A 23,326-nucleotide genomic window follows, 5' to 3' on the forward strand; every position below is an offset into this window, starting at 1 on the left:
CTCGCACACATTATTTCTGTTCTAGGAAAAGTCGTGGCACGAAACTCAAGTTTCGTCTTTGCTACGTTACGAAAAAAGAAAAAAAATGCGAGGGGAAAAAATAAAATCTCGTTAGAAAAGACGTAATTAAAAACTATAGTTTTGTGCAAGGGAAAACCCGTAACATCCCGTTCTCCTCCTGGCGACTTTTTAAGCAGTTTTGCGCGTAGCACGCGCCCGGCCAGAGTGCAACGTTCTTTACCAATTATAAACGTTAATGAAGTACATTGTGCAGCAGCATGTAGGGCGATTTTCTGCCGCAAAGTAATTAACTCTTCTAGTTCTAATGTTTCTCACAAAAAACAATTTTTCGTCACTTATTCCAGTTAATTTGTGGACATATGCCAAATATGTTTTTAAAAGATTAATTGCCACACCTTCAATCTTTTAATTGCGTTTATATTTATATATGTTTATATATATAATATATATCTATATATATAATCTATCTATATATCTATAATAGATTTTTCAAGACTAACAAATATTTTTTGGTTTAAATATACTTTATATATCCAAGTAGATTTGATGCGCTAAATTTAATTAATTTTTGTTTGTTTTATATGCACTCTTACAAGATGTATTATTCTTTACGCAAAATTGAAACATATATTTTTCACGCTGAAGCTTTCCACATTGCTTGTGGCAAGCCGCGTTGTGCTTTTAGAATTAAGAATTCATATTAGATTCGTGCAATTCTTCCGAGAATTGTTGTATAAAATATGTAAAAGATATCTCTACTTTACTCATATTTGAGACGTCAAGTAATTTGAAGTAAGGATAAGGGGAACTTTACGCCGAGATAAAGAGGGATGGTTCATACTTTGTAGAGACGACAAAAGTGGAGAATACCGTCTCTAGGAGCAAAGATGAAAGGCTAGAGGAGAGAAATATTAGGCAGAGACTTATTGCTTCAGTAATTACTACTAATAGCCACCCCCTGAGTAGCGAGGGCGAAAGGAGGTGGTTCTATACTACCCCATACTGTCCAGGAGTGCCTGAGAGAATTCCATGTTGGTAAACATCCGGACCATAAATTTTTCCAGGATTCCGTGGAATTTTCGTGCACTTTACGAGATCCTTGCCGACGTTTCACGTAGCTTCATACTGCGAGGCGTTAAGGATACGGGAAAATGTTATCGTGGAGGGATGATGGACCAGCAGAGAGATAAGCTTCTCATGAAGAACGGAAGGGACAAATAACAGAATGACGTTTAAGATTTTATAGTTGTACGCGAATTCAATATGTCGACGTTTTCTGCGTACCGACTGGCATTTATTATTCGCGTCATATTTACTTTATACAACTTTGTTACGTGGCCGCATTTTTTTGCATGGACAGCAAAAGGCTCGAATAAATTAATGGAATTATACACGTTGTTATTTTTCTGGCACGACAGATATTTTAACGAAAGTTTATTTCGGTGCATCTATTCGTAAAACACTGTTCTCTCCCGCTCTGAGAGTCACTATGATAACGATATCTCCCAGAGGTAGCGTACAATATAGGCACGCCACATTGAATGGTTGGTGCGTGATTTATGATCCGTCTCTATCGCGTCCTTATTCCCTTACCTCGTTGTCCCTGTGCAACCAGTCGGCTTACACTTCTATGACGTGGATATAACTTGCTTCTTCCCCTACAGTAATTCCTCGAAACTATTGAGACGTAGTATTATCGTGCGCACAGTCAAACGGAATATTCAGAATTTATTTATTTTTTAAATATTTCGTATTTCTGTTTTTATATTATCTCACTTTTATATTAATTTCAATATTTTTTTATTCAATGATAATTCCGGAATACTTCAAAAACAAAACTTATATGTACGTAAAACATATCTGATGTTTCTAAAGCCACTTCAAACATATTAGTTGCAAAAAACGGTAAAAAAGAAAGATACGTTGCGCATAGCGAAGGGTTACGCGCTTAAACTCCCTGTCGTCTAAACGGGCCCGTTTCTACCCTCAACAAAATCTGTGCGATAACGTTGAGTAGTGCTAGCAAACTCGTTGGACGGAATTGCGGGACGTAGCTAGACATCGAATAGCTCCCGTGTGATTTACAGTCTAGCCCTATCAACGTCCCGGCCTTTCGTCATGCTACCCTTCACGTGCCCTGCTAAGCCGGAAGACGAGCGTTTCTATGAAATAGAAACATCTTGCTGGGTTTCGCGCGGCATAAGCCAACGCTCGAGATATATTTTATGGGGTAACATTTCCCTGACGGTGCCGCCGTGTAGAAACACCCGCGGAGGAGTATCCCATACATCAGGGGTTGCACCCTGTCTCTTAGCGGCAGCGATTCTCAATAGCGAGCGGCAGCGCCTTTGAATAAGAAATACAACGTAATTACGTACGAATTGCACATGTAATCCGCAAAGGAAACACACGGCACAATCGGTTATCTTAAATCGTTTAGATATCTTTCATAATTCATGTTCTCGCGTTCGTTTTATTAAAAACAAAAGAGAAGATTAAATAACATTTGAAATTTTTCCGTAATTTCAGCTTAAATATGTATCTCGTTGACTTTAATACGATTCTAAAAAGATACATGAACTTTCACCCGCGTTTCGTGAAACTTTGAAATCTTTCTGCTAGTAATAAAAAAAAAACTCCGAAAGATAAAACTTGAGAGCCGGTGCTCCCTTTCTCTTTCTCTCTATCTTACTACTTCCATCCTTTATCGTTTTTCTTGTTTCTTTCGCTTAGTATTTTTTTTTATTCTTGTCTTGTTTCATTCACCCTAAACGTACCGTTCGTACCCTGACCTACTTTACTCTAGCGGGCTTTTACCAAGTCTGTCGTCTCTGCGATTACCGTCACGCACGTCCTACATGTCTGAAGATCTTCCTGCAGTTTCCCCCTTCATGAAAATGACTGCATTTTATCACCAGAGAAACTCGACTAAAATTATATGCCTCATTTTCTTTAATGAGTTAAACGAGAAAATTTTGTTGATATCTTAATGATATAATATTTTTTATTATATATTTTTTATCGTACATCTTTAATTTTGTTTTTGTGTGCAAAATATGTTCACTGATATATTGTTTACGCCTGTGTAACGCACTCTTGTCTTGTATGCACCGCCTAATCATGTTCTTGATGAGCCGCGGGCAAGTTGCGAATCAGAACGTAATACCTGTGCTTTCACCGCCCAAATTCGGCGAGCGCGGCTAAATAACATCTTCGGCGCAGGCAGCGCCGGTAGACGATACTGCGGCTGCTCTAGATCGTAATATCGCTTTAATTATGTGCGCCGTATTTGCGCCGGGTCGCGTTATTAATTTCGGGTCCTCACGCCGAGAGACTTACCGTTACGACCTCGGGGGTTATGTCGGATCCTACGAACCCTCTAGCAGGAACGTCGTCGGGCACGGAGACGTACCGTCAGAGGGTGGGTGGTGCAACCCTCCCCGGGATACATGTCTGCACGTACGATGCATCCGCCCGGCGCGGCGCAGCACACGGCTCATCTTCGAGATGTTATTGCGCGAGCGTAGCCCATCCCTCTCGTCCTGCCGTATGTAAATTATTTCGGGCGCTAAATTAAACAGGTGAAACGGTGTTACGCGATAAGTTGGCGCGAAACGGGATTGCTCGGCGAAATATCTCCGTTTTAGGATGTTTACGACGGCTGAAGTGTTCGGATTCGTGACGTTGACGTAAACGCGGGCAAGCCCGGGTTCAATTGCGAGTTTGGAATTACTGTGCTTTTTGCGCGATGAAAACAACAATATCCGAGATATTCGCTTCAATTTAAGTTGTCATCGCCGACGGAAGTTCTGACGTGACTCAAGTACCTTGTGATGGAAAGTAATAAGTTTCAATGATACTCGTTGCGCGGTACGTTCCCGTGGTATTTCCCGTAACAGTTTAATGCGATCGTATATACATACAAAATGTAAACATTATGACATATAAACATATTATTTGAACATCATAAGTCTCATATTTATTGTAGAATGCATTTATAATGTTAGATTCTAACAAGTCTTAAAATTCTTTATGTAACATAAACTCTAAATGCGCGCTAATATGGTTATAAACGTTTCAAATACGAAATTAAATGATTTACCGTCTACAAATAATATCACAACTGCGTGTGATCTTCTTCTTGTCATATTCCTTCCGTCGGCCCTAATCGGCAATTCTATATATCGCCGTCACTGTCTCTTGGAACAGGTACGTACATACCGCTTACAGCCTTCGACCGGAGCTAGATCGCACTCTATTATTTTTCACCGATGTAATTTTTCCTCGTTTTCCAGACAGTTTGGCCGGGCGTCTCGCGGAAAATATCCCCGCGGATTGCGGTCGTCGTGCAAAATAAATAATCCCTACCGTCGCTTCCGTTTCTCGTTTCGTTCCGCTTCGCGTGTCACGTGTCTGTTCCATTTTTATTGCGACGAAGCCACCTCGTTACATCGACCTGCGTATCTATTTATTTTTTTTTTAAATTGTGCGCGCGCTTCCATTCCGTTCCATTTTTGAATGCATAATGCGGTGTGCAGGGATTTCATTAGATTGTAAAAATATATTAATATTCGTAATACTTCAAAACTGCGAATTGAACTACGGATTGAAGACAAAGTAGAAAAGGAAATCAGATGTTCTATAACGCGCGCACTGTTTACCATATCTGCCAATTAATTCCACAACTTCTTTGATTATTTATATATAAATAAAATATTTCATTTTTTTAGACATATTGCGATGCGCTTAAGACGCTTACATTATTACAGCATGTTTCAAGACGGCAGTTTGAAGTTCTCGCGGATGGAGCAATTAACGAACAAACGCGAATAGACTTGAAGCGTCGCCAATCGCTTTCTCTTACGCGGCTCATTTTACTTGCCGAACTGTTTATGGCTACTTAGAATACATTATGAAGCTGTAGTGATGCCGCGTACTTTAGCTAGCTGCTGCGAACTTGTTGCAAGTATCTGCGCTATATTATAGCGTTTGTCATACATCTCAACAGATACAATATTGATTTAGATTCTTAGAATGTTGTTGATTGGAATTCTATCAAACATTATTTAGTTATTTAGTCACCATGTATATTTTGTGCACAATTACAATTAACATTACAATTAACATAAATTAATTAATCTGTTTTTATCCACATTTTTAGAAAATAGAAAAGTATCTAAATCTACGAAGTTAATATTCGCAAAAATATAATTATGGTTATAATATAAATTGTTGTATCCATAAATTAGAATTGCATAGAAATTAGTTTCCTACATGTGTGCATTTATATCTGCAGGATTGAAAGGGAAAGAGAGGTTCGATTTGGGGCACACTTTGAATGTCCTACTAAAGTGAAACTTAATAAACTTTCGAGTGTTATAGTTGCCAACGAGAATTTACAAATAATTGTCACTTACTCGAAAAGTATCAATCTCAAACTTTGCACGGAGAAATTCTTGTCAATTTTGCCAATAAAAGAGGATCTAACTACAGATTATTTACAAAATTTCTATAAGCTTTTTTTATATAACTTAACAAATATATATAAAGTTCTCATTTCTATTTCTATTTTCCTCTTTTTTGCGCTAAACAGACTTACATTCTTCTTAAATTATTACATAATCGATTTTATATGCACACAATATTGCGATATTAAAAACTTTATGAGATAATATTTAATATGGCAAATTGTTTAGCATTATAAATAAAAGAATATCTCGGATTAATTCTTTATTACAAAGCACACACTCGTCTTCAGACGTATCTGTATAATACTCATTTTCTGTTTCTTGTGAACTCAGATCATATTTCTCTAATTAGAGCACTTTAATTAATGAATTATATTTTACTTAATAAATCTACTGATCTTTTAAATACTTGAAAAAGTTGGCATCGTGATTGCGCCCGCTCCAGTCTGCGACACCCGTGGAAGTATCATCTCAATGTTCCTTTTAATCTTATTATTAACCTGCGACTTCTTCAGCAAATGCTTGAATAAACCCTTAACAAATTGCCCTTGCGTTTTATACTTCTCAAAATCGAAGTCCTCGTTGTCTTGAAGAAGAGTGGGGTTTTGAGCTAAGTATGTGATTACATCGTTATACGCTAGTTTTTCCTTATACGTCAATTGATCGAAGTTCACTGTCTGTTGGATCATGTCGCCTAGTTGTATTTCAGCCTTAACTGTGTACGTTTCGACCCACACCCACATGATGGGCAGGGTACCCATTTCGGTGAATTCCACTTTGTCCTTGTAATATCTGAGCGCCTTCAGAAGACGTTTCTCGAAACGTATCGTACCGGACAATGCACTCACAATTATTTTCTGTATAAGTTCTCCGCGAGTCATAGTCAATGGTGGTTTAGCTATGTTCAATTTTTCCAAGAGAGTTGGATCGTCGAGGAACTGCTCTATCTCCTTTGTCATGGCCTCTTCATTATCGTTCGTGGGTGCTCGAAGAGCAGCAATCAAACTTGTCAGTTCGGGTTGCCACTGACCTGTAGTTTCGGTCATCATTTTTACGAGTCTATCTTCAGACACTTCAACGTTCATCGACGGTAGCTCAATAGCTTGTATATAATTATCAATTAAGGATTTTAACTTCAGATTCGATTGAATTGTTTTACTTTTCTGCAGTTTGTACAAAAGCGTTATCAGAAGTGCAATTTTATTTGGATATACCAATGGATCGAAATCTGGTCCAAGTATTTGCGTAATTTTCGTCGTTGTCAATATTATTTTGAGAGGTTGTATCGTTTTCGCATACACGTTTCCTCTTTCTAAAGTAGGTAGCAAATCAGCGTAAGGATTAGTGGGATTTATAGACTGTAACAATAACTTAGGATTGACGAGAGGTACGGTGACCTTGTCGGATAACGATTCATCAGGTGGACTTTCGCTAATTCCACCATGAGTAAAGTCATCCGAATCAAACGTGGAATACACGACATTTGATACCAACTTCTTGGACGAGACTACAATGGGTAATAATATCGTCGGACCGACATATTCGATCGAGAAAGTGTATTTATTAATTACGCTCATCAAATGCGAATTCTTTGCTACTTGCGGATAAGTCGGAGCTTTCTTAAGTATCGCTGACAACAACGCGACATTCGTGGGATATTTGTTCGTATCTATATCCTTTACAATCTTCTTGATATAATTTTTGCCAAATATGACGGACAATGGTTGTAATACTTGAATTAATATCGGTGAGTCGGTATCTTTCATGAAATTATTTATATCCGGCGATTGCAGAAGTGTCTTGATTTCTGGTAAAACAATTCCGGGTTCCGTTGTGTTTTCAGTATCATCTGTCGTTACAACTGGAACGCCACTATTGGATAGCTGCACTTTAAGAGGTTGATCGTGTTCTACAGTCGGAGGTAGTATTGCGTTTGATATCGCAATTTTCTCATTACTCTTTTTCTTTTCAATCTCCTCTAAACGTTTTGCTTTGGTACGTGATGTCGTTGTTATTTTGAAAGGTTTTTTCGTCGTGACTTCTTTTGTGACTTCTTTAGTTATTTCTTCCTCCGATGGAGGAGTTTGATTCTCAAACTCCTCACTTGAACTCGGTTGATCTGATACTTCTTTATAATGGAATGTTAATTCTGTAGTAGATTCTTGAGTATCTTCTATTTCGGAACGATCTTCTTCGACAGTAGTTTGCCTTGTAGATGTTGTATATTGGGTCTGTTCTTTTTGTGGTTTTTTCTGTGATTTCTGCGGCGTTTTATAAGTCATCAACGAAGGAATATTAGTTAATGTCGAAGGTTTCGAAGTTAACGGCTGGTCTGATATAGGTTTTTGAGTAGTTAGATATTCGAAGATTTCCATCTCGGTCATTTTCGTTTCGAAGACCTTCGGCTTGGTGACTGGTGCCTCCGTGACTTGTGCTTGGTTTGTCGTTGGCGATATGATCTTCGTTTCTTCAGAATCGACAAACGTAGCAATTCCCGTTTCCCATCCCACAGGTCCAACGTGCGATTCATCTTGCCCAGTGGGACCGATCTTGGTGACATATTTATCTATGTTCCATACATACGGGACTCCGCTGAAGCCACTTGTGGGTACATTTGTATACGCACCATCTGTCTCAATTGCAACTATTGAACTCTCCCGGTCCCGGTCTAGATAAAGATTCACATCCACTGGTTTTATAGTATATTGCGTAGCGTAGCTTTGCCTCGGTTGATACTGCTGTGAACTTATGCTCTTCAGAACATATCCTACGTGTTGAATTTTTGAAATTAACGTCAAAGGTATTTTATCTTGTAATTTCTGTACCTGCTGGAACGTATTTATCAAACACTGTTTAGGTGTCGGACACTTTTCTTTCTCTGTTGGTATCAAAGTACTTAAAAGCACGGATGTCTGTGGCTTAGCGATTAACTCGATCTTTATAGAGTCTATTGTTGACTGAAGTTCCTGATCTATATCAGGAGTCTTCAGAGATTCCAAAAGCATTAGTACATCAATTTCAGGTGACACAAACGGCGTGAAAGTTCTGTAATACCTTTTCATGATTACAGCTGGTAGCAGAGCCGTGGCCGGCTGTTGTAGCATCTGTGTATTAATATTTGGAAAGCTTGGAACGCGATTTGTAAGTCTCGTTAGGAATGCCAAGAGAAGATCTAAGGCATCGTTGAAGGCAAATTTGTTGAATCCCTTGAGAATTTTATTCATATCCTCGTTATTATAATTACGCATAAAATATGTTAATAGATTGTTTTTCATACGGATCGCATCTGCATCAAACTCGTAAGGAATAATGGCTGAGAAGAGCATTCCTACATCTATATCTTTTTCAAGCAGATGATACATGTACTTCAACTCCGTATTAACGTGAGTTGGAACCGTTACAAGCTTCAAGTGATGATACACATAAGCCGCAGCGTCCTTTACGACCATCGGTACGTTTGAATTGAGAATCTTGGTTAGGACGGAAAAGACAAGAGTGTAAGCATCCTGGGCAGCGGGATCCTTCCCAATCGAACTCCATTCTTTTGAATCGATGGCATTATTTTTGGTTAAATCATACAGATATCTGATGTTTTCTTCCAACACGGGATCGTCGCTAGGATTTGGTAAGTTTATCAGTATCAAACTGAATAATTCTTGCGATAAAGGAAGCTTGTTTGTTTGTAACTTGGAGAGAAGCTTCACAAACACCGGACCAAGAGCTTTTTGGGTGATATTTGAGAATTTATCGTATCCTCTTATTTCTTCGTTCTTAATATTACCTTTCGAGACTGTGTCTAAATCGATGTTGGCAAGATAATCAAATGTTTCTTCCGCCGTTGGTTGCAGTAACGTATTTAAATCGATTCTCCCCGAGTCTATCTCATTGGCCAAGTATTTAGCTGTGCATTGAATATAAGCTGGTAGATTTTTCATCAGCGACAACAATATGATACTTGTCTGTCGATTCTTGTCTACGGAATTTAATTTAGATAGAATAGGTAATAAATTGTACATATAATTCATCTTCTTCTTGAGCAACTGGTAAAGCATCTGCAAGGGTGTGTATTGTTCGTCCGTTAAATCATTTTCACGGCCGTGAAGCAAATATGAGAAGATGTAAAGTATGTTATCACGGAATGTTACTGAGAATTTTAATTTCTGTATTACTATATTCTTCTTATTTTCAACATTTGGAACATTTTCTCCGTCTTCTATCAAATATTGAATACCACTATAACTGCTATATTGTTTAAATATCATCGGATTTAAAGATCTTCGTACGACGCTGAAGTCCGAAAGAGCGCGTAGTAGAACATCATCACTATTAGATTTGTGTCCGATTGCCTTTAATCAAAAACATCTTTTATCGTTATACTAAATTACGATACATAATAGAAATAGATAGAAATAAATTATATTATAATACACAAAATTCATGTATTTAACTGTATCGTTATCCCATTTTAAGATTATTACATTATTTTCAAAGAGACCTATATTCTCACTTACTTTTCTTAATTTTAGACGGTGTCTGCCCTGGAAATAAATAGGAAATCTCATATTATTACATTACAAATTACTTAACAAAATATAATATGTAATTCGTATTTAAAATTCAACAAATTGTAACAATTTCCTCTGCTTTAGTCATTTGTATGAATTATTAAAATTATATATATATATATTATTGTTATATATATATATATTGTTTTATATATATATATATGTATATATCTGATTAACAATAATCGCTAATATTGTTTCCGGTACCATCAGTATTTTTATTAAAATGTTAACAGTATGTGTCGACATAATAAACTTACTGCCGCAAGTGCACATCCCATGAATGCTGTTCCAGTTATGACGACGAAAATAATAGTTATTACATTATTCACTATCATTTTGTAGAGAATTATCGGCCGAGTCAGGCCAATGAAATTGGAATAAAATATTCGATTGTTGTTTATATGTGTAAAACGTTTCACATTACACAATATATTCGTTATATTTAAAAATGCGCTGCGTCGTGCAACACACCACGAGGACTGAGATAAATTTTAACGAGAGCGGTGCCTTTATATGGCACGACAATCGAATTGCCATGGTTAGAATTATACCGGCGTGTACGCGACCGCCGGCTGCGAATGAGTAACTCAGCAAGCGCATGTTATTGCTAACTGATAATTAAATTTTATTGTTCCATACGTCGGTATTCCCCTCCCATCCAGTTCCTTCGACTTGGTTGGCTTGAGATGTTGGTTGCATCGAGCGAGATGAGATACGGTTGTTTGATTTATTATTCTTGATACCATCTTTAAACGACCAGATGTATTACTCTTATATTACAAAGAGATTGTTCCACTAACTAAATTTCTATCACAGAATTTATTATAATCCTCGGATTGTGTCACTCGCGACTTGGTTGTACAAAATATAAATTTTTCCAAAACAAGATCGCGTCACACATCGTGACAGATGGTTATTTAATTATTAAATAACGTACAGGATTAGGAGCTACGTATATGTGTGTATCAGCGAACCGCATGTTGTCTTTGACGGCGTATATTACAGGTAAAATAAAAACGTATCCATCCAGTATGACCTTTCAATAGATTAAAAATTAATCACTGAGTTGCACGAGAAACAATGTAAATATCTCATGCAGGAAATATATACACAGAATAAATACGAATGCTGGAAAAAAACATTGGATCAGCTTGTTTAAAAAATTCGCTCATCAAAATATTCGAGCTTCGTGGAATTGTCACTGAAGCATCAAATTTTCATCGGTTTTTTTGTTATCTTTTGGATTGTTTTCAATATCTTTCCGAAGCGATTGCTTATCCCGTGCTATGATTCCGTGTGTGAATGCGAGCGTAATAAAAATGTTCTATTAAAAATAATAAAAATAATTTCAAGACTAGGAAAAACTACTTTCTATTTTCATTTGCCAAACAAACTCTCAGACATTTATATTTACGGGTATACAAACACACGTACACATGTATATTCGCCTAAATCAATTTATTTAGGTGACACGTTACATGAAGATCTTATTATCGCGCAATGATTGATTAGCTGGTATGTCCGAATTAATAATTCTCGTCGTAGGAGCCATTGTAATCAGAGAAAACTTAATAATACGAACAAACGCTCATATAAATGCATCATTTAATGTGCAACGCTCTACAGCCTTATATATATACGCGCGTTCCAACGTCTTTTCTGCAGACACAGACGTACAGCTTGAAACGAGATACTCGGCGTGTAGCCGTACTCACGACAAAGCTCACCTCTGATTGAGCGCGGTATATTTTTACTCCGGCCGGCCAATAAAACCGAAGCTGACAATCTACTGTGTCCCCCTAACAAATGACAACAGATAACATGCGACCGAAAGGGTCGCGCCGTCGTGAACGATAAGGTGGCGGGACAGTGACGAATAGGCCTTCGCGATCGTGCCGCGAAGCTTCCGCGGCTGCAATTCCATCGGCGATGCAGCCGATGCTGCCACTATCATATACGTACCAGGGGGCAATTCCGATAGGCGATCCATTATCTTAAGCGGCATCGAGCAATCGATTCGCGCCGCATCTCGGCCGAGCGCTTTTTCAGCTCCCGCCAGGACCTTCGCGCTCCGCAACGCACCCGCTCTCTTCCTGCACTCTCTTTCCATCGCCGTCTCTCTTTCATTCCCGCGCGCACGTAATTTTTTTTTTTGATTGACTCGCGAAACGCGCGCGCAAACTGCATATTGCGCTTCTATGTTGCTTCCATCGCTCGTCCGTAAGACCGACCTGTCGGGATTGGGATTGAACGATGCGCAAATACGGTAGCTCCGCGCGGGAGCTAAAAGCTCGCGCGTTTTTGGAAAGGTATCGTTTTTCTCCCATTTCCGCGGAAGAATGAGCTTCTATTTATCCCGCGGAGATTAATGACGCTGTTTGTCGGCGATAAAATAGCTCCACAATACTTAACGTATTATTCTGTTTGGAAAAATGGGGATCGTGTATAATCAGGATTGCACGTAAAATATAGAGCTTTAAAGCTGCTGCTCCTGCTTTCGCGAAACTTTCGCGCGTCATGGTAGTAAAATTAATTGATGTAAACAACTTAGAACATATGAATGTTAATATTTCATCAAAAGCTTTTGGGGCGACACGTGCGTATATATGCACATGTACAAGTGAAATTTTTTACTTGTATATAATAAAAAAATATTTTATGTGAGAAATACTTTAAAAAATATACGAAGTCTTATGACTCTGAAATGGTATCATTTCTCTTAGCAAAATTGCATTTTGCTAAAAGATATGAATGGATATTTATTATCGTGCACAGTATGCGACACTTTCAGTGTATGTCATAGATTAGTACATTTAATATACCGTGTCAGTATTTTTCATGACAGAAAGTGCATCATCCATTTTAATAATTTGTATCGTGAGAAATTTTCAATTTTCAATATTGTAAAAAATTTTACGACAAAATAAGTGAGGTAATGCTAGATGTCAACAGTATTGACATTCCTCTCTGGCAATATATTGTATAAATATTGCTGTTTATTCCTACAAACTTGTCGAGATAACGATTAGCTGTCACCAGATAAATTTTACGTTATAAATCATCAACAGGAAAAATAGTCTTTTAATGCAGCTTGCCTCCCTTCCTGCTTCGCGGCGATACGGGTCAAAATTTATTAAAGCTTCGTATCTTGATCAAACAACGCTTTTGATTGTTTTGTGAAATTGAAGAAAAACTCTAGTTAGGTTTTTTACCGTAGATATTTTTATTCATCCCCGAAATAGCAACCCGATTGGACGCTGCTGCTGCACTATAAATTCCGTTGCTCGATTGCGAGAACCGCTTTTGGAGATTACGATTGATCGACGTTTGCCGAAACTTAAGCTTTTACGATACCGAAGAAATTCTACGAATTTTTACGAACGCTTTATGTTTCAACTTCCCGTGCGCGGGCTTTCCGTTGACCTGGATACTGATTTTGTAACTTAATCAATTTTGATTCCTCCCAGGAACATGAATTATAATAAGAAAACTCGTGTCAGTATATTTTGTTCTGAGCAAAATTATTGGAGCGAACAATAATACATTGTATTAAATCTATAGTGTCAAATTTATCTTGATCTTATTTGAGCCGCCACTGCTCCTACTTAATATATAGTAATTTTTAACTAAAATAACGGAGTTAAATAATTTAAAACAAATTTAACACAAGTTTGCATTAAATTCCATCGTTTTATTTAAAAATAACTATAATATATATTAAGTAGGAGCAGTGACGACTCAAATAGAGTTAAATTTAATACTATAGACTTAACAGTGTAAATGTCATTTTTATTTTACTCAAGATTTTAAGCCCATTAACAGAAATGATCTTAAAACTAGACGAAGTATTTTCCGTATCATATCCTGTACAAACTCACCTTAGGCGCTTGTTCGTATACCTACCTACACGCATTACATATGTGCATACACGCACACGTCCGCGCACGTACATATACACACATTTACACAAATCAATTTACTTGTGATACCACATTACACAAAGTTCTTATTACCGCAGTGGTTAATTAGCGTGAGTAAACCACCACGGATATTATCCTTTAAGTATCCAGAAAGCTAACATTGCGAGAAATTAACTGCCGTGGCTTTATATCGCCGTTCTTTTCCATCGTAATATCGCTGTATTGTACGCTCCTTGTGTCGATAGAAATACCGCCGCGGATATACCGCTGTAATATACTTCATATATATCGATTATCTTATTGATTTCGAGCTTCTTGATAAAATTTAAACTTCTTTTCTGTTCCGTGTTCACAGGTTGCGGAAGTATCGCGCCGAAATCCACTTGGGGCAAAGTTGCTACGATGGGTTACGCCAGTCTCGGGATACCCTTGACCTTGGTCTACTTGTCCAGCGCGGGAGGCCTCTTGTCGAGATGCGCCAGAGGCGTCTTCACGCGAGCTCTTTGCTGCTGCCTCTGCTCGAATTGCGGCTACTGTTGCTACGACGAGAGGCGGATGCAGGTTAGCGACATAGGCATGCTTGGTCGAAAATTTCGCGTCGTTATCCGATAAAAAATTTAATCGCGAACTGTCAGCCGATACGGTCTTTCTCCCGTTAAACAAACCCGGGTATACGTGATGGGAAATGCATATGTCGCATCGGTTCGACATACGCATCGCGCCTATGTCGAGGCCAGGATACGCGTGTCCTGTACGATCGATAAGGATTAATCGCTACCGTAGTATTGATTGGTTATTGTTAGAGCGCTATTCAAATAAAATTGGATCAGCCTTCGGAAACCCCCGGCACTCGAAACACAAGAGTGTAAACGATGTTGGCGTTCAACTCGAAAGTGTTGCGACGCGACACGAATGTAATTGGTACACACGGGTGGAATGATGATTCGCGTGTGTGTCGACGAGCAGGTATAACGAACGGATTTTCCATTTTCGGGTGTTTTCTCATACGTAACAGGAGAAAGAGCGACGGATGAGGAAGAAGCGGCAGCAGGAGGAGCTGGCGCAGCAGCAGCAGCAACAGCTACAGCTGCAGGAGCCCTTTTACGTTCGCGCGAATGCATCGACGTTCACCAGCACCGTGGAAATTAAGGCCAGTCCGAAGGACGAGGTTTCGAGTCTCGGCTCGGGCGACCGGCCAAACGTCACCATACTCGCGCCAATCAGTATCTGCCTCGGCGCGATGCTGTGCTACATCATTGCCGGAGCATTCACTCTGCACAAATTGGACGGCTGGTCATTCGTGGGTAAGTCCCGTCCGTGTCGGGGAAAAAAACCCTCATAAACCTTGAGTTCAGCGTTGCGTCAACTTTTCAACGTGAATTCCGCTAGTTTCCGATATAAACATATATCAGTCAATGGCCTTTAAAGCCACTTCAAAAAAGTTAACGCGACTGTATTTTCTCCGTATGCTCGTATCAGATTGGCATAAATTCCGCGATGTAATATACGCAGCGCAATATACGTAAACACAATATATACGATAGATATAAAGCTCTCGTACTCTCTGAAAGCTAACGGCCAGCGCTTCTTTCACATCTAGACGCGAGTTATTTCTGCTTCATGAGCCTGAGCACTATCGGCTTCGGCGACATGGTGCCCGGCTCTTATCCTCGCCACACCCTCGCCGACTCGAGAAACGTGACAGTCTGGTTCTGCTCCTGCTACATAATGTCGGGGATGGCCCTGACGGCGATGTGCTTCAACATCCTCCACGACGAGATCGTCCATCGGCTGAGTCACCAAACGGACAAGCCGGAGCCGGTGAAGCCGAGCTCGTCCGTAGACGAGCTATCGACGGACCCGTTCGCGCTGACCTCGTGACAATTTCCGTCGGGCAATCTGTGCCACAGGAGCGGCACCGACGAGAACAATATATGTGGCACGGAACCACCTACCAATATATTCGCGCACGAGAACGAGATCAACATCCTGAAGGACACCTTCAATCAGGTAGACGTTACTAGAGATTGCAAGCCGATCCTGAAGCTCGAGGATCACGTCCCGCCGATCTCTGCCGTCTATATGTTGCCCAAGGTCGACGAGGAGGCCGAGGAAAATACGGAAATGTGAAACTTGGACGCGGATTTCCGGAGATTGACAGTCCGGCGGCCGGGTTCAATCAACTGGAGATTACCCAGCAGCGTTTTTACGGATCGTAACTCAGATGGATAGGTATATATAACATGTTGTATATGCTAAAATCGTGTTGTCAGATCGTGACAGACGTCAGAGAAGACGTTTTTGTCTATTATTAACGTTGAATTTACAGTTAAGGCACGCATTAACAACTTTAATAAAATCACGAAAATAACGGTGTCCAAAATTTATGTCATTGTTTCTTTATTAGGAAATAGTGTTGTAAAACTTTTCAGACATGTAAGTTAAAAAAATCTAATTATTATGTAATTTCATTGAAGTTATCTACTAATATCGTTTTTTCGTGACGTAATAAACGATTATACATTTTTAACGTTTTTTTAAACTAGCTCATTATATTATTTACGTGTCTAGATTCAACGATTAATAATAGAATTATTAATTCCATTAATACTAATGAGCATAAACGAACATATGCGAAGCGTTATCTAGGGCACATTCGAAAAATTCGAAAATGATAAGTGCTTAAACCGTTGACGCAAGTAGGACATCCTCCTTGAAATCGATACAAGACAGATCTCATTTTCGCTCGTATACGATGAAAATACAGAAATTAATATAAAAATAAAAATTTTGCAATTTTATTTTTTTATTGTTTTGTTTTCTGCACTGTTCCCTTTATTTCAAAACTTATATCACGATTATAATTCAAACAAAAACGCGATATAACATTGATATATTTTCTGTTTCTATAAAATATATATAAGTGATTCTAATTTACGAATAATATATTTATAACTGTATATGCCATTTTAATACAGTACCTTATACAGTACCTTACTGTATAAGTTTTAAGTAAGAGGCAACCAAAGTGGGCAAAGTCTCTCAAATATCGTAGAAATTTCTTGAACTTCCACCAGACATTGCCAGGTTAATTTTGAAGTGTCTTTAATAAATGTTCGCTGGATATTGCTACGATATGAAGTTACCACACAAAAACACAATGTTACGCACCGAAGGGCTAAATGCAAATGGCGTTGCCAAAGTTTACTTTATGCTGATTAAGGACGCAAATTATTATCAAAGATACGTAGAGTTTCACGATACAGACGCGCCATTTAAAGTCGCTGCTCGTAAATGCAGTCGCTTTGTATCGTGTAGCTTAAAGTAATACGGATTAATTGAAGAAATCACGAAGAGTATAAAATTCCGGAGCTGAAGCCATGAGTAATTATCCATTACGACTCAGACGTTCCGCGTACTGACATTAACGACAGGAAATTACGTTTACGTCGTCGATAAAATGAATAGAGCAAATGACCGGCATAAAATAATTTCCCATGGGGCAATGGTGCATTTCATTCGCGGACGGTATGCTGTTCGTGCGCGGAAATGTTGAAACTCCTCTTTTATTTCCCTATCTTCTTTATTCGCGTCACGTACCGCTGCTGTTTCCTAAGAAAGCCACGGAATCGACTGAAAAATTGATATTTCTTCAATATAAATAACGCCTTAAAAAAACACAGTGTCTTACAGAATGTTTTAGGTATTCCATGCAAAAGGACGAAATACTAATATAAAATTTTGAAAATGTTTCTACATAAATGTAAATAAAAAAGATATACACATCAGATATGCATGTATGCAATTCTAAACATATACTTTGAAGATTTGTCAGATTTTTTCTCGAGATATAGTTGTGTTGCAGAAAGTACTTTCACTATTTCGTTTTACCATTCAATTCCATTTTCGCGAAAGTCTGATTCGTAATAAAAAACTGCAGCAGATCCGGCAACGATCTTCGGCGAATTAACATATCTTTCGAATAATAATATCACGTAATTTCACAGTAAATCACGAAAAAGTCTTTCTTTTTTCACGCGAAATCTTTTAAGTGAAATTAATTTCCGATAATGTCGGGTTTATGCTTGACATCGATTCCTTAGCGAGCGAAACACATGGAGCGAAGTCGTTTGAGCGAAATCAATCCGGATGTTCCCGTAGACTTGAGCGTAGCTCACTCGCTTAATATTCAATGAGATTTCGAGGACGTCCTGACTTGCGAACGGGGACCGACTTAATGTTTCTACACGCCTACTTAGATAGGGACATGTAAGGATTTTTTATATTTCCGTACTTAAGCGTTCACGAAGTAAACGCGTTCTTTGTCTGTAATATACCTAAGCTATCGATCCTCGCGTCTAGCTCTCCGGACAGATTGAAGGTACACACGTACGCGGTTACTCGCGCGCGTACCCCGTTTATCGATCGATCTGTCACTTTTCCTACGTCGTCGCGATTCTACTCCGAACTGTAATTTCAATCACACTGCCGTACGTGGAAAGCTGCAAAGATAGCAACCCGATTGTCGTTGAACAAAGATTATGTTTCTTCCGCGAATGGTATGAGCAAATGAAGAAATGTCGCGTCTAAGTGACTGAAGGAACCATTCAAAGATTGATTGTTTGAATGTGGAAAAAGAATTCACGGAATATTTTAACATGTAATGTTAACTCCGCGAGACAAGCAATCGTTTGTTCAACGACAATTGTAGCGAGTCTTGTAATATTGTAATAATAATTAGAAACGTGTTGTTTGTTATACTGCCATCGGCTGGACGCTAGAATCAAATGAATGAATGAATCAATGAAATCAAATTCTGTGCTCAAGAACAATAACTAAGGTACTTATGGATAAGCATTAATCCCTAAGGATATTGCGTTTAGGACGACTATCCCCATTCTTTCATATTGATACTCGAATAGTCTATACGAGAAAAAGTGCGTAAAAACAAAGCGTAACTGTGAATTAGCTAGTAAACGATTATTTTCGCTACGTGCGCGCGGGCGACCTGTGCGCGCGGCGATTAATATTACGTGCATGCCACACCTACGTTGCCACGTTATAAATATTCTTTACATATCTCTTTACGCGCGAACATAGATTATATATTATTTAAAATCTAATATAAAGATAGAATAAAATATATGTTAAATTCAACTTGTATTTTTTTTATACTAGATAAATTTTTTTCTTAGCGAGTATGATGTGAAAACTGCGCCGTACCGACGCGAAACCTTGTCACGGGCGACGCAGAGGAACGATATGGTCCCGGAGCGATTTAAAAAGTGTCCCTTCTTCTGTTTCCTGTAACATATCATACAGTATAAGGGATTTTGTCGGCCGTCTCTTCACTTACGAGCGATCGTACGTACGTCACCTCAATATTAAAAGCGTCGAGCGAATCGCTGAGAAGGCTGTGTAGGGCCCTCTCCCTCCCCCTCCCCCTTCCCTCCCCGCCGTGCAACTCTGCAGGCGAGAGAATTTCGTACGGTGTCTAATGACAATCGATACTGGCTTGAGCAGTTGCTAGAGTTATCGTTATCACTCCGTCGGTGATTCGATGGAGGGTCGTGGCCGGCAGCCAAGACAAACTTTACTTTGGTGCTCGTACCAGGCCATCCAGCCATCGATCCAACCTACCCGCCCGTACAAACTTCCTCACACTCGAGTTCGAGTCGGAGCGGGCGCTTGCTCCAAGCTGGCGCTACGGCGATTTGTTGCGAGAATCTATTTACAACTTTCCATATACGTCCCCGTGTACGCGAGGAATCGTGCAATAACCGCCGGCGTGTCACGATTGCGAATGCCGGAGGAAAATGCTTAAAAGTTGGCCGCCGCATTCCTTGGTTAAAGATAGGGTACCTAAAAAAAAAAAAAAGAATAAAAAAGAAAGATAGGAGAATAATATCGCGCGATCGATATTTTGCACAACCTTCTGATTAAAGTTTTATCAATCGATATTCTTGTATGATAGAACTTACGGTTTTCTTTTAGTCGTGCTATTTTAGATCACTTTTAATTCTTTCACGAAGTTTCCTCTCGAGATAATAGACTCATTTACGAGGTGAACTTGTGAAGCGAATTAAAGTTTGACGTAACTTTTCACTGCGGATATTGAATTCGTTAATTGTAAGTGAATTTGGCTATATCAAGGAAATATATATCGTATCATCACTTTGCTACTCGAGACGAAGAACAAAATTAAAAAAAAAAAAGAATAAACTGTATGCGCAATCTTAAGTTTTTGGATTGATATTAATTTGTTTATTTAGCTCCTCAGTGCGAATATTACATAACATTCAATACTATTTCACAAAAATATCATATTATTCTTAACAAGAAAAAGAATGAAAATATGACTCTCCCATTTCTATTCTTTTACTTTTTTATTAATTTTTTTATTACTTCTTTTATTTATAGTTTTATAACGGATTGTGAGTATACGTTATCTTGCAAGCAGTGAGACGAAAGAAAGCGTCTTTATTTTCCTAGATTAGCATAATTACCGTATTATAATATATGTAGCAGATTGTGGCTAGCAATTTTTTACGTCCATATATAACGCCGTCTATGAGTCCAGGCCGAAGTCCCAGCGCGGCAAAAGTCCAGGTCGACTTCTCTCCTTTCACAGGATTTTCTTTCCTATGTAGCTCCTCATCTTTCGCCCTTACGTTCCGGTTTCCTCTGTCGTACTCTAGGGAAATATAACCGAGTTCAAAGCTCTCGATGGTCGACACGAAACTTTAGCGCGACAATTTTGCACGAGAAATATCCAATGAAAGTCAAACGCCACGGGATTCAGCCTCATCGGTGCGTTTCAGCCTTGGGAAAAAAATAGAGAGAGAGAGAGAGAGAGAGAGAGAGAGAGAGAGAGGAGGAAAGCAAAGCCAGCCCGACCTTCCAACGGCCGACTTAACGGAATTAATGGTTTTCTGCTGTCGCCTTACATATTCATTCTGGGCGCGAATCAGCCTTGTGAACCGGCGAGTTTTCGAAAACTTCAGAAAGTCGAATCTATGTCTCTTGGTACTCAATTGCGCTTCTGCTAAGGGCAATTAGTGTTCTTGCTACTTCTGGCTACTATCATTTCAAAGGACCTGGGTAAAGTGCTACTAAATTAAGGCAAACTCACTTCAGCACAAAGTTAGCAATATTTGATCAATGTGCTTACTTCTAATTTATTCATTTTCATCCCGCTTCATTTTGTTCCCATTTCCGCGTAGCTCGAACACTTTCGAATGAACGATTATTTAATGGTATTTCTTCAAGAGAACAAAATAATTATTTATATATTTTTGAGGCAAACATTGAATACATAAGTGTTTTGCTATCCGAAGGAATCATTATCTTTACTGCCGAAGCGAAACGTCGAAGAGAAATTGTAGAAGAGGAGAAATCTCGGAAGAGATATCATAGAGGTGAAATCTCATTTATAAATATCTGAGTTGCAACAATATTCCGACGATAATTCAACTTCCGTAATTAATGAATTAACGAGATTTGCTTCTGCCGTCCTTCTATATCGCAAGTCTTATAGTGTGCCGTCATCAAAAGTGTACTGTGTCTCAGTACTATAATATTTTAGCACAAATTGATATTAAATGCAATCAAGTGTACTACTGATCCGTATTTTCGTCCCTCATCTCATTACAAGAAATTTATAATTGTTTATTACGTTACTGTCCCGCTAATGTAATATAAAATGTGAATATTTCTATTTATATCTTTAATTGTGCCACTTCTTTTTAAAACGCATAATCTCTTAACTTAATCAAACCTGCAAGCCTTTGTTCATAAAGCGAGTATATCAATATGTACCGATGACGATAATGAAATATTACTTGTACATAGCATTAATATGTGACTGTACGATAACATATTAGTATTTATCGTTAGAACGTCAAGTCCAGTTATTTCGAGTCGCATTCGTCATGACTCGCTTGTCGATCGCTTTCACTAAAGCTCACGGTTGTAAATACGATATTGTCCTAGAATGTAATAGACATGAATGTGGAAAACTCTTGTTAGATCTTGTTATTGAACCACAACAAAGAATTTAAGAAATTTTCCATTATTGTAATATCAATTGATATCGATTTATTTATGTCGTCGATGTGAGAGGAAATTGAATGTTGCAAATATGCAAGAATCGATGTATTGATCTGAATTTGATTTAATTTTATTTGTGTAATTAAAGTTCTGTTGTTAACGGAACTTAGGGAATATTTTTGCTGTTGGTTTACGTTAAAGACGAAAACTTTGCATAAAATATATACTTTGATTTTCTCATCCACTCAGGAGAAAGTACAGTAATCGAGTTTGTCTAGAGATACTGCAATAAATAATTGTTTTCTTGAAAAATTAACGGCGCTATCTGATTTACGAGAAGCTTTAAGTAAATAACTTTGAAATTTCTAAATTATTTTTGTTAGATTCTGAAAAGGAGAAATGTAAGATGTTTGCTAAGTAACGTACAATGCGACAGTAATCCTTTCCGTGCTCTCTGTTCATAAATCATCTCAATAATTCTTTGCGCGAGCAGAGGAAATCTTAATAAATGTCTGATTCTCTAAACTTCGCGCGCATCGTCGATCAAAACAAAGTTTTCTATACGCTTATAGCGACCTGCTGTGTCCGCGAATTAATCATAGTTAAAGTTTTCCGAGGTTCGCTTATGAACTCATTTTTTTTCCGACGATCATGCATTCCGACGGAAGATACACAAGCATCTGGAACGAAGTTCAAGATTTCCGACGTGATAAGGTCCGACGATGCTAGGAATAACGCACAATTTTTATCGTGTTAAACATTTCTTTTTAATGGAATCGATTATTTAAGAAATATCCGAGATGCAGGGAACTGAAAGATAGTCAGACAGGCACAGTTAGGCGTACACACGGCGGACATACTATCGTATCTCAGATTCCATACGTTGTACACCGAAACTAAAGTCTTATATTCTGTAAATAGCTGTGAAGGCGAGCAAGGTGCGGAGTATTGGCCGACGAAATTGTAAAATACAAAGTGAACAATTTGCTGGGTATTGTACGTCTGTATAATCATTTGTCAAGCAATGTATCCTACGATAGGAGATAATAAAGAAGACTTATCAAAAATTTCAATGAGTTTTTATCATATATGAACATACTATTGTATTTTAGTGTTCTTTTATGTACTATATACATATTTTAATGTCTTTTTATGTATACCATATGCAAACGTCAGTCAAATGTGGATAACTTTCTTTAAGAATGCTGATTTTCATAGTTCTTATTTTATATACATTTTTATTGGCTTTGAAAAATATGTCTGATTGATTTGTATGTTGTACCGCCGCCGAGATATTATT

General features: G+C 38.3%; 2 protein-coding genes across 2 annotated transcripts in view; one reads left to right on the forward strand and one right to left on the reverse strand.

Moving 5' to 3' along the window:
* LOC105454336 (uncoordinated protein 58) overlaps positions 1–23,088 on the forward strand; it is a 211,738-nt gene extending 188,650 nt beyond the window's left edge. The window contains exons 8-10 of the mRNA XM_011696899.1: positions 14,333–14,538; positions 14,993–15,281; positions 15,578–23,088. Of these exons, the coding sequence (XP_011695201.1) occupies positions 14,333–14,538; positions 14,993–15,281; positions 15,578–15,858 (776 nt within the window). The 3' untranslated portion in view covers positions 15,859–23,088. The remainder of the gene's footprint in view (positions 1–14,332; positions 14,539–14,992; positions 15,282–15,577) is intronic.
* On the reverse strand, positions 5,565–10,586 carry LOC105454335. Its single transcript, XM_011696898.1, has 3 exons — positions 10,315–10,586; positions 10,001–10,027; positions 5,565–9,835 (listed from the first exon to the last, which is right to left on the reverse strand). Exons 1-3 carry the CDS (start codon positions 10,390–10,392, stop codon positions 5,891–5,893), a joined length of 4,050 nt encoding a protein of 1,349 aa, XP_011695200.1. The 5' UTR covers positions 10,393–10,586; the 3' UTR covers positions 5,565–5,890.
* Positions 23,089–23,326: the final 238 nt, after the last annotated feature.

The sequence above is a fragment of the Wasmannia auropunctata genome, unplaced genomic scaffold, assembly GCF_000956235.1.
Source record: "Wasmannia auropunctata unplaced genomic scaffold, wasmannia.A_1.0 LD335986.1, whole genome shotgun sequence".
Taxonomy (NCBI): Eukaryota; Metazoa; Arthropoda; class Insecta; order Hymenoptera; family Formicidae; genus Wasmannia; species Wasmannia auropunctata.

Bases quoted from the DNA above. Each gene is read 5' to 3' on its own strand.
- LOC105454335 (XM_011696898.1), bottom strand. From the start codon at position 10,392: ATGATAGTGAATAATGTAATAACTATTATTTTCGTCGTCATAACTGGA. The intron at 10,028-10,314 runs GTAAGTTTATTA...ATTTATTTCCAG, and splicing joins TGGGATGTGCACTTGCGGCA to GGCAGACACCGTCTAAAATT. The intron at 9,836-10,000 runs GTAAGTGAGAAT...TTTTGATTAAAG, and splicing joins ACCGTCTAAAATTAAGAAAA to GCAATCGGACACAAATCTAA.